Below are 12230 nucleotides of genomic sequence, written 5' to 3'. Positions count from 1 at the left end.
GCTTGTCTATATATCTGAAAAGAGAAAGAGAGGAAAGAAGAAGAAGCAGAAACAGAAAAAGAAGAAATAAGAGGAGGAAGAGGAAGAAGAGGAGGAAGAAGAAATAAGGAGGAAGAGGAAGAAGATGAAGAATAAGGAGGAGGAAGAAGAAATAAGAGGAAGAAGAAGAAATAAGGAGGGAGAGGAAGAAGAAGGAGGAGGAGGAGAACAAAAAAGAGGAAGAGGAGGAGGAGGAGGAGAAGAAGAAGGAAGAAGAAGACAAGAAATGGAAGGATAGAGAGGGGTATACAAGGATGACCTAGAGCATATGCTTCCCCTCTGGGACAACAAGTGCTATTTTTTTAAGGATCAAAGTATTACCATTGAGATCAATGGCAGCTAGGTGGCATAGTAGGTAGAGCCCTGGACTAGGAGTTAGGAAGACCTGAGTTAGAATCCTGCCTCAGACACTTACTGGGTGACCCTGGGCACTGAGCCTCAGTTTTCTCATATGTGGAATGTGGATAATAATTATTAGTATAGCACCTACCTCACAAGGGTTGTTGTGAGGATCAGATTAGACTTTCCTTGTATGTATGAACCATCATTGGCTGTGACATACCTAGCCCATCATGAGTCTTTCCATTTCATTTGGGGTTATTTGAAACTGCGATTTTTCTGAAATCACGATGTGGTGACAATTTTCATGTCAAAGAATATCATCAGGAGAATAGTAGTGATAGAACAGAATGTGGATTCTTTATTGCAGCAAGAAGTTTGGGTGTATTGAAAGCACTGTATAATTTCCTTAATGCAATGTAGCCCACTATCCGCCTTCTAGTCAATTCTGGACCCACCTCATTGTCTATCTGCATCCAAGACATATAGAGATACAACTACACACACACACACACACACACACACACACACACACACACATTCTGAGAGATAGGAAGGTCAGGAATTAATTTCCTTTATTTTCTAGATGAAAAAAAACATATGGAGCAATTGAATGATCTTTCTGAAGTGTGTGTACAACATGTACATATACCCACACACATATATACATATTTATGCATATACATACACACACATATATTTACTGTTTCAATTGGTTTTCCTCCAACTGCCTACTGTAAAGTATGGGTGGTTGGGCTGACCTCTTTCAAGTGACTAAATATAATCAAGGAGAACCTGTATTATTCTGGGAGTGGATGTAGTAAGCACAATGTCACCCACAAGCAGGAGCAACCATAGAACCTCTCTACTGCCAGGAGATCCTGATTCTATTTGGAATTATAGGAAAAGTGTCTATGTCAGTGGCTATGATAAAAGGGAGACAAGTTCAGACAATGAGCTAGGAGAGCCTGGAGGAGGCAGAAGTCACTTGTCACCTTGTTTGGGTAGATCCTCATAGAAGAGGAAAGATGAGGTTGGGGTTCGAAGTAAGGGAGAGAAGGTGAGAAGACATTGAGGCATAGAACTGGGTGTGAGTATAGGCATGAGACAAAGCTCAGAGATGGGAGAAAGGACAGGAGAATGGGCAACAAAGAGTTATTCCAGTCTGGCTGAAATGTAGAGTGTACAGAGGGGAGTAATATAATATAAAACTAGAAAAGTAGCTGAGACCACATTGTTAAAGGCCTTAAATGACAGGACCAGAGTTTATACTTTGTTCAGAGGTAGGGAAGAAGTAGCCACCAAAGATTTCTGTAGAGAAGTGAAGCAATCAGAAGAATGTGAGGAAAATTACCAGGCAGAGGTTATATGGTTGTCCAATACAAGGTCAGAGCCTTTTCCCTACAGGTGTCCAGAAATGTTTATTAATGTTGCTTATGGAAATACATACTATTTAAGTGATTGTCATGTTGCCCTCTGTACCCAGGGAGTGGGAAGCCAGATCTGATGGCAAAATAAGGAATCACATGTGATGATTAAATTGGAAAATATAAAAGCATTAACTCCTTACCCTGGCATATCACGGAAAAAATTTTATTCTGCCCTGTCCTGAGGATCTTGCCAGAAATGCATGACTGGCTTTGTTTATTCTCTGTTGCAGAAATAGATAACACAAGACACTTAAGACAGCTCTGAAGAATACATGACAAGATACGGGGAAGGTATCCGTCCTTGAAATATGGTTGAAACATTACAGAAATACACTAGCCAATAGATTCAATTCAATTCAAATCAACTCAAAGGCTTTTATTAGGCACCTGCTATGAGCCTAGAACTAATAGAAATACAAAGACAAAAATGGAAATAGTCTCTGCCCTCAAGGGGCTTACATTCTATTGGTGGGAAACAAAATACATACAGATAAGTAAAGACATAACATCTACAGAACACTGGAGGGCAAGCTAGAGGAATCAGGGAAGGCTTCTTGTAGGAGGTAGCACTTGAGTTAAGCCTTGAAGAGAACTAGGGAATATAAGAGGTAGATGAAAGTTCTGTTGAGCATACCTGCCCCGCTTCTCTCTCCCTCTCCCCCTCTCCCTCTCCCTCTCCTCTCCTCTCCCCTCCTCTCTCTCTCTCTCTCCCTCGTCCTCCCCTCCCCCAGCTCTATTGGTATAATCATTGCATATTAGAATTTGAAAACTAGAAGGAACCATAGAGGTCTTCTAGTCCAACCTAGCCCAGAACCAGAATTCTCTCTACAACGTTCCTGCCACATAGTCATATAGCCTTTCCTTGGACCTGTCTGATAGACGTGGTAGACCATATAGCAGCTATCTGGTTTTTGTTTGTTGTTGTTGTTGTTGTTGTTGTGTGTGTGCATGTGTGTGTGTGTGTGTGTGTGCATGTGTGTGTGTGTAATATTCTTTTATTGGTCTACAACTCTCACTCCATGGTACCACATTTAATCCTAATTTATTTTTTGAATCTCTCCCAGTGTTTGCATATAGTAGGCACCAAAGGTGCATAGAATGTGGGCCACGTGTGCTGACACAGCCTTGAGGTAAGCATTACCACTGTGTCCCACATGGTCCACATTCTATGTATGTTTGTGGTGGGCACTTAATGTCCATTGGATGAATGAATACCCAGGAAACAAGGTCCTCAATGGAATGGTTAGAATGTTTTATTCCCCCACCAGTAAATGTTATTGCCTTTAAAAATATTATGAACTTAATAAAACAAAATACACAAAATCAGTGGCATGCTCTAGCTACCAGTCAGTAAATTCAATCACTATCAACAAAAACATATAAAATAAGAGATAAAATCATGAAAATGTTAGCATTTAACAAAACAGAACCAAATTAATCAGCAAATAAGCAAAGATGCTTCTGTCTTGTGCTCTCTCCCTCTTTTTTTCTTGCTTTCATTTTATATACATATTTGTGTCACTACCTTAAACAAAGAATAACCTCTTTGTGTAGTGGAAAGAGCACTGAATGTAGTGTCAAATGATCTGAGTTTGAATCCTAACTCTGCTACTTACTACAAATGTGATCCTGGGAAAGTCACTTCATTTCCCTAGGCTTTATATTCCTCATATGCAAAATGGAGGAGAGGGATCATTAAATGATCTCCAAGGTCCCTTTCAACCCCAAAGCCTATGCTCCCATACATGAGCTATAAACAGAGCTGTGCTGGTAAATATTTAACAACGGGCTCTGCAGGGGGGAAAAAACTACCCAAGACACATGTAAGTTTAATCTGCATCATTGACAGTTTCTCCATCACTTTCTTAAGTCTGGACAATTAACAAACAATAAATCGAGGCCTGATTTGTAGTAGTTCCAGCACCTCACTGGCTCTAAAGGTCTCTTCTTGCTCTAAATTTCTTTAAATATAAAATTCCTCTGGCATGTAAATATGCTGTGTAATTCCAAGTTCTCAGCCCCAGGTTGGGCTCTTCTGGAGGTGTCTTGGGTAAACCTAGTGAAGGTGGTTTAGAAGATGGCTCTTGACCCTCCTCTGTGAGTAGTCCTTCAGGTCAGAAATCATGATAGGGAGCCCTTTGGTGCCGATGGTTTCATTGTCCGAAGTCTCTCCCTGCTCCAGTCCATCCTCCACTGAGATGTCAAAGTGATCTTCCTAAAATGGAGGTCTGACCAGGACTAGGAGGTAGTATTAGTTTGTGGCATAAGTCTGTGACCAGGCAATGCCCACGTGGGCATAGGAATACAGGAATCCCACAACTGACAGGATCACCCATGGCTGACCTGTAAAGAAGAGGAAAAGGGGAAAGTTAGAGCCACCTGGGTTTTAGTCCAGTGTCACTGCTCATGCAGGCCATGCCTCTGCCTTCTGAAGAGTCTCAAGCAAAGCCCAAATTTCTTCACCTCAGCAGACGTGGCCATCGCTAATGTCCACTACACAAATAACAGAAGATATGGAAATCATCATTGCCCTCATCATCACTGTCATAATCATCTTCATTATCATCACCAAATGATAAACTGAACTGGAACCTGACCGTTATCACGGGTTGAAATGTTGCCCCAAATCACTCGTACTTAACATTGATGCAGAAAAATCTGAAGAATGACATTTGAAATCTATACAGTCATACCAGATCCTCAATCTCCAAGCTACATGGAGGGAACCTGTAGAAGAAATCGAAATCTTGAGGACATAGGATGAAGTGCATGCCATCTCCTCTCTGCTCTTGAAGCTATAAAGAAATTGCCTTTCCATGAGCCTGAAGATAAACTTATATCCAAATGTTTTTATAAAAGTATGAAAAGACTTTTGAAAAATCTCCCTGTTCAATAATCTGTAGAACAGTAAACATAAAAGTATGGTAAAATGACAGCTTGTTCCAGGACAATGTCTATTAGTTGCCATGTGAATGCTCTCCAAAAGATTTGAAGAACTTTTACATGATAATAAAAATAAATGAGAAATATCCTTTGGCCAGGGATGTTTACGGTAAACCTACAGAAGGTGAGCTTACATGTGGTTACTTTTTTCAACTACAAAAAGGCTACCAAAAACACTTAGATAAGAATCTACAGCATATTAAGAATAAAAATTAATAATAGCAAGATAATGGCTTGTAAGGGAACCATTTCTATCTGAACTCCAAAGGACAAGGTGGCAATAAGATTTTTTCCTAACAATAATGATGATGGTAATAACAACAGCAAGAACTCCAAATTCAACCCATAATCCATGCCATGCGGGAGGCAGGAGGGTGACAGCTAAGTGAGGAAATGTCAGCAGGGGTGGTTCAGAAAGGAGCTAGGAGTTTAGGGTTTTATAAAAATTTATTTATTTTTAGTTTTCAACATTCGCTTCTATAAGATTTTGAGCTCTAAATTTTCACCCCCCTCCCTCCCCTTCCTCTCCCCAAGATGGCAGGCAATCTGATATAGGCTAAACATATACATTCATGTTCAACAAGGAGCTAAGAGTTGAGAAACACAATGGAGATACCTCTTTTCCTATAAGCTTTTTTGTTTGTTTTCTCTAAATTTTCAATCCTCTCTCTCAAAACCCATGGTCTCATAGGCTTAAACAACTATACTGTCACACAATTACTGACATCTCCATCACTGTTACTGTCCTAATTTATGACAGTGGCAATAAAACAAAGATGTAATTAATAACTAATTACTTACAACATCTTACAGGAACTTGAGTTCCTAGCCTGAGTCACCTGTGAAATCACCTCTCCAAAAGCCAGGGGAAGACAAATAGAATAGAATAAATATTCTCAACTATGTGACCACTGACTCCTCCTCAACCAGAAGAAGTAAGGTTTCTCAGGAAGGTAATTTGAGCCTCAGTAATTCTATTCATAATGTCTCCTCACAAAATAATATTTAAACAGTTATTTCAAAATGTTTCCAAATTCTTTCTCCATGATGATTAATTCTCAGTCTTTCTAGAAAGCATTTCTCTTATTCCTTTCTGTGCCTCACATAGTCTCCCTCAATATTACAATTGATTCTCTCCAGGTAACAACACTTTGTTAATTACACAATCTAATGGCTTCTTCTCAATCCTCACCCTTCTTGACTTTGTTTTTGGCAGCCTTTGACACTTTCAATTATCTTCTCCTGGATACATTCTTCTCTCTAGGTTTCCCTGAAGCTGCTTTCTCCTGATTCTCATCCTAAGAAGTCTGGCTACTCCTCGGTCTCCTTTGCTGGATTTTCATCCAGGTCTCACTCACTAACTAATAGCGTCCCCCAAGACTTAGTCCTGGGCCTGCCTCACTTCTCCCTTTATATTATTTCCTGAAATCTCTCCCCACTCAAGTTCATTCAAGTCCTCCACTTAGCTGTCGAGGTGATCTTCCTAAAGTGGAAGTCTGAGTAGGTCAGCCACCCTTATTTAATAAATTCTAATGGCTCCCTATTGCCTCCAGGATTAAATATAAAATCCTCTGTTTGGTTTTTAAATTTTTTTGTAATTTGGCCCCTTTCTATCTTTCCAGTTTTTTAACTTTTACTCCCTGCTTGCTGTTCCTCACACGAGATACTCCATCAACTGACTGGGCATTTTCAATACCCATTCATTCCCATACCTGGAATTCTCTCCCTCATTGTCTCTGTCTCCTGGCTTCCTTGGTTTCCTTCAACGCTAAACTAAAATCTCACCTTCTGATCCTCAGTCCTCTTTAATTGTAGTGCCTTCCCTCTAAGATTAATAAACAAATATATATGTGCTATATATTCATATATGTACACACACACATACACATATATATATATATATCTTGTTTGTATATAGTTGCTTTCATGTTGTATCTCCCATTACATTATAAGCTCCTTAAAGACAAAAACTGTTTTTGCTTTTCTTATATTTGGGGTGCTTATCCTGGCACATAACAGGTACTTAATAAATTCTTGTTGACTTAATAAATACTTGCTGATGACAGTCAAGCTCCTTCTCCCCAAGATTCCATCCCCTCTTAAAGATATCCAAAATGTCTATAAAGGGCTATTGAAGCTGGTGTATATTTAAAATCAACTCAAGTAGAGCAGGAATACTAAAGTATTTGTTGTCTATCACAGAAAACTGTTCTCTATTATACACAGGCCACCCACACAATATTGTCAAGAATAATTGACACAAAATACGGTATATTTCAGAGTTAACAGTTTAAGTCTATTACTATTCTGCCCTGCCTAAAATCTATTATCATTTCTTCTAAATAGAACTTCCAAATGGCTTCAAAATGAAAGAGGATGTCAAAGCACAATATTTTATTAATCACTTGATGTACATGGATGACATCAAGCTATATGAGTTCACTGAAAAACACATTAAACAGCTCCTTCATTTCATGGAATCTTTCTCCAATTATATCAAAATGTCATTTTGACTCCATAACTATAAAGTTCTTAATGTATGCCAAGGAAATATAGAGCCTAAAGGCTTTGAGCTTGACTTCAGAGGACAAATTGAACCAATGGATGAAGGTGAAACTTACAAAAATACCACGGTCTCCTTCAGGAAAAACACACTGAGCATAAAGCTAAAGCATAAAGCCAAAGCTAAACGAGGACAACACATTTAAAGGATGTGTCACCTACTATGTGCAATACCAGCCATAATACATTTTTTCAGAACCAAAGAATGGACTATGAAAAATTTGGAATCTATTCTAACAAAAATGTGCACATTATTAATGAAAGACAGGATCCATCACCTTAAGGCACCTAAAGAAGGAAAAATACCCTCTTGTGAAAAATGAGGAACTAGAATGAAATATGTTCTCAGAACACATGATAAACATGTCAAAAATCTACAAAAATACTTTTGGAACAATCATAAGTCATTAAGCAACAGTAAAGTTTGATAAAAGGTATAAAAGGTATAAGCCATTGGATTTGTGAAAAGGAACTAAAAGCAATTTACCCCCAGAACCTATGATGTGTTTGAGATCCAGGACTGAATCAAAAGGCCCTTGATGGACAACATCTGCATGGAATCCATCAAAATATATATTGACAGAGAAACGCTGAAGAAATGGCTGAGTTTGGATTTGTTTAAGGTTTGTGAGAACAATTCAAACTGGATCATAGTTACAAGTAATTACAGACAGGTTATCTTTAAGGAGTATAGACTTAGTGGTCTATATAGATTATGAAAGGAAATGGTAGAATCTTTGTAATACAACATTGCAGACTGGAAAAAATTCATTTCTTACCCAAGACTTCCTAGAATGACATGACCTGGCAACTAGAATGACATATTAGAAGCTATCTTTCAGGGGTTAACAGATAACAAATTCCTATAACACAAATATAGTCCTTAAAATATCCTTGAGAAATCAAATGATGAATTGTAGTGGAGTTAAATGATTATCATAGGTTGAACTGTTGTCTGTAATTGTCAAATATAATATTGATCTATAAGAACAATGTTTTTAATAAACGTAGCCAGACCAAATGCTTAAAATCTCCAAATTGTGAGGAATACAAAGATTTCAGAATGCAGAGATACAAAGAAACTGATCTCATGGATATGATAATAGCACCCATATCTCAGGATTGTTATGATGATTGAATGAGACAATATTTGTAAAGTGCTTAGCACTGCATCCAATATATAGTGGATACTTTAACAAAAGCTTGTTTCTTTTTTTCCTTCGAGACAGGATGATGGGGATAACATGAGTTTCATTTCTTCTTTGGAATCTCTGCCCCAAGTCACCTAGCTAGTAAATATCTGAAGTAGAATTTGAACTCAGGTCTTCCTAACTCCAGGTCCAAGCTTTATCCACTGAGCCACTTCTGGAATTTTCCTCTGCCTCTGTCTGCTACTGAGGTTGTACTGCAGATGAGCATGCATCCAAGTGCTTTTATTCAACTAAAGCAAGCAAACATTTTATTCATCTATTCAAAACCTGCAGAACAGTAAATATAAAAGAATAATAGTAGGATAGCAACTTCTCCTGGGATCAAATCTCTCTGAATTCTATTAAAGAAATGAGAAGAAAAATATTTCTAAAATGAGGATGAAGATGAGCTTACATCTCAATATTTTTATTCAACTACAAAAAGCAATAATTTTATCCTATCACTGAATCAGTATTTATGAAGCTACAATGTGCCAGAAACTTGCACAAGAGTCTGCCAAACATTAATCATAAAAGAACAGCAGGATACCAATGTGTTCCAGCACTATATCTATCTGAACTCCATTGCATAAGATGAAAACTTAAATAATAACAATAAAGAGAATAATAGTTCAATTTTGTACGGTGCTTTAAATTAGTACAATTCAACCCAAATTTATTTTGTAGTGCACACAATGCTTTCCTCAAAACTATGTAAAGCAGGTACTTTACAAATAAGGAAACTGAGGCACATTCAGAAATAAATAGTAAGGAACAGAGTCAAGAATCTAATCTTGAACTGGAAACCTCACAGATGTCTGTGTTAAGTAGAAAGAACATTGTGCTACGAATCTGAAGACCATTCTAACCAATTCAACTTTTGGCTGCATCTCTAACCCTTAGACAAGTAACAACTGCTCTCTTCCTCAGCTCCTTCAAGAGTTAAATGAGATGGCGGCACTAGATTTCTGGCCTTTGAGGGACCTTCCGATTCTAAGATCCTATGACTTACTGACTTCTAAAGTTCCTTCTAGCTTTAAGGTGGCGAGAGTTCTTTCATCTCTGACAAACTTTCTTTTAAAGTAGATTTCTAGAAACTAAATCATATTTTCTCATTGGCTTCTATTGGAGATGTGTTCTCATAATACAAAGTTGGTCCATAATGAAAATCACACTTCAGAATTCAACAGATCTTTAAGAATTGCATATTTATAAGGATAAAAAATTAATTTTCTGGATAAGAAGCCCCATGCCAGAGGCCAGAGTACAAATACTGTACTAACATTAAAAATATGTCAGAGATTGTTTCATTTGGACTAGAGCCACAGGAGAGAGAGATGAGTCCTGGGTGTGCCTGGCCAATTATGTTTAATCTATGGTTCTCTTTCCAGCCCAAAGTAAATATACCTTTTCAAAACCCCAAGCATTTAACTATTCCTTTTCAAAGGATTTTTCTTATGTCATCGCTCACATTTGTTTTTTAACAGACTTTCCCACTGAGGGCTTACTATTCATCTGGATGTCCTCTGCAGATTTGTCTACGTCTGTATATCGGGCCTCAGCAGGTCACTTTGGAAATCACTTTGTGCCATGGCACTTTCAGGGAACTATTTAATGTCTCTAAGTAAAGATAATGAAAAAATGTTCCTTTACCCCAGCAGAATTAGAGAAATAAAAAAGGTGTGCGATGAAGCCAACGTTATTTTTTTCTTTATCTTTTCAGTACCAACTTTAACTTTTGTTTCACGTTGGCACTATCTGAGAGTGCCTGTAGGCATCCTCTGGGCAGATGAAGGCAGGATCCAGCCCAGTCTAGCTCTGGGACTTGCTGCCTGCCCATCAGACCATCAGGACCTCTTCTCCACTCTGCCAGATGGGCCAGTCTGTGCTGAGACACAAACACCCTAGGGCCTTCATTGTCAGCAACTGCTCTTCCTTTCCATGCTGCCTCTGGTGGGGAAAAAGGATTGATGGGCTGCGGGCCACAGAAGGAAGCCCTCCACACAATCAGCTGTGTTTGTAATGAAGAGGCAGCAGGGTATTTGGTAAACAATATGCCCAGGGACCTGCCAGGGTGGCCAGAGAATAGATGTGTTTAATCCATACAAAGCTGCTACTAGGGCTCTTTTCAACACCAGGTTTGGGGTTGGTGACAATCAAGGCCAATAACAATGAGCCATCTGGAAGGTTTCATCTAAGAACTCTAAGGAGGGTTTTGTTTGGAAAGCGACAGAGTTGATTTTTTTCCTTTATTTTATGGAGTAGAGGGCTGCTAAGATGGGGGAGATCAATTTAATTGAATTCAACAAATATTTATTAAGCACCTAATACTGCTAAGGCACTGATAGGCCCTGGCGATACCAAGGCAAATATTAAGGTCTTTGCCATGAGATAACCAGGAAAGGACAGCTAGGTGGTTCCACGGATGGATTGTCAGACAGGCCTAGAGTCAGGAGGACCTGAATTCAATCCAGCCTGAGACTCTTACTAGCTATATGACCCTGGGCAAGTCACTTTACCCTGTTTGCCTCAGTTTCCTCTTCTGTAAAATGAGCTGGAGAAAGAAATGGCAAACCATTCTGGTATCTTTGCCAAGAAAACCCCAAGTAGAGTCACAAAGAGTAAGAAACAACCAAACAACAACAAATCAGGAAAAGAGCTGTGGTTCTGGAGACAGAGGACCTGGGTTCAGATTCTACCACTGGCACTTAGTAGCTCTCTCACCTTGGTCCATGACTTCTGATCCCTGGGTCTCAATATCCTTATCTACAAAAATTACCCTTCTTTCTTTCAAAATTCATTACTATTAAATCAAATGGAAAAAAATTCAACTAGTGCAAGAATAAACTTGTTTAATGAGTGACATCGAACAAGTCAATTTTTGGATCTCCATTTTACCTATTTCCACAATGGAAGGAATGATGCCTTCCCTCCCTTTCAGGAATGAGATGAAGGCAAAATACTATAATGGGTGTGAGGGTGCTTCGAAAAATAACTTCCGCATATGTGAAATATATGTTTTGCATGTATATAAAAGATACACTTGTACAGGTAATCCACTATGCATGCAAACACATTCTGGATGTTGCTAATGGTTATTAAGGACAGGTAGGTGGCATAGTGTTTAAAGCACCAAGCCTGAAATCAGGAAGACTCATCTTTGTGAGTTCAAATCTGGTCTGAGACACTTATTAGCTGTGTGACCCTGGAAAAGTCACTTAACCCTGTTTGCCGCAGTTTCCTCATCTGTAAAATGAGCTGGAGAAGGAAATGGCAAACCACTCCAGTATCTCTGCCAAGAAAACATGACTGAAACAACTAAACTACACCACCATTTTATAATATACTTACATGTTACATCAGTTGCCTTTTCTGATAGAATGTAGGCTCCTTGAGGGCAGGGACGGCTTCATATGTATGTTTGGGTGTGCAGCACCCAGCACAGTGTCTTGAAGTCATACACAATTGAAATGTCAGAACAACAACTGATGGCTATTGCTGGGGGTTCAGAGTGGCTGACAAGGCCTCAACATGTCCTTTCGCCCTCAAATAAATGAATAAGAACTAAAAAGCAGCAAACCAGCTTCCCCAAGCCAGTATCCTCACTTGGGAGTCAGCCTGCAGTGCCCTTTGGTCTACGGCTGCTGTCTGCAGTGTTAGAATATAAGCTACCTGCTGGTGAGGATTGTTTCATTCACAGTAATTGTATTCTCAGCATCTAGCAGAA

General features: G+C 38.9%; 1 protein-coding gene across 1 annotated transcript in view; it reads right to left on the bottom strand.

Moving 5' to 3' along the window:
* Positions 1-3522: 3522 nt before the first annotated feature.
* HHAT (hedgehog acyltransferase) overlaps positions 3523-12230 on the bottom strand; it is a 551233-nt gene continuing 542525 nt past the window's right edge. The window contains exon 12 of the mRNA XM_036756444.1: positions 3523-4151. Coding sequence (XP_036612339.1) covers positions 4060-4151 — 92 coding nt within the window. The 3' untranslated portion in view covers positions 3523-4059. The remainder of the gene's footprint in view (positions 4152-12230) is intronic.

The sequence above is a fragment of the Trichosurus vulpecula genome, chromosome 4 (genome assembly GCF_011100635.1).
Source record: "Trichosurus vulpecula isolate mTriVul1 chromosome 4, mTriVul1.pri, whole genome shotgun sequence".
Taxonomy (NCBI): domain Eukaryota; kingdom Metazoa; phylum Chordata; class Mammalia; order Diprotodontia; family Phalangeridae; genus Trichosurus; species Trichosurus vulpecula.
Note: the sequence above shows the minus strand (reverse complement) of the source record. Positions and strands in the feature narration are given on the sequence as shown.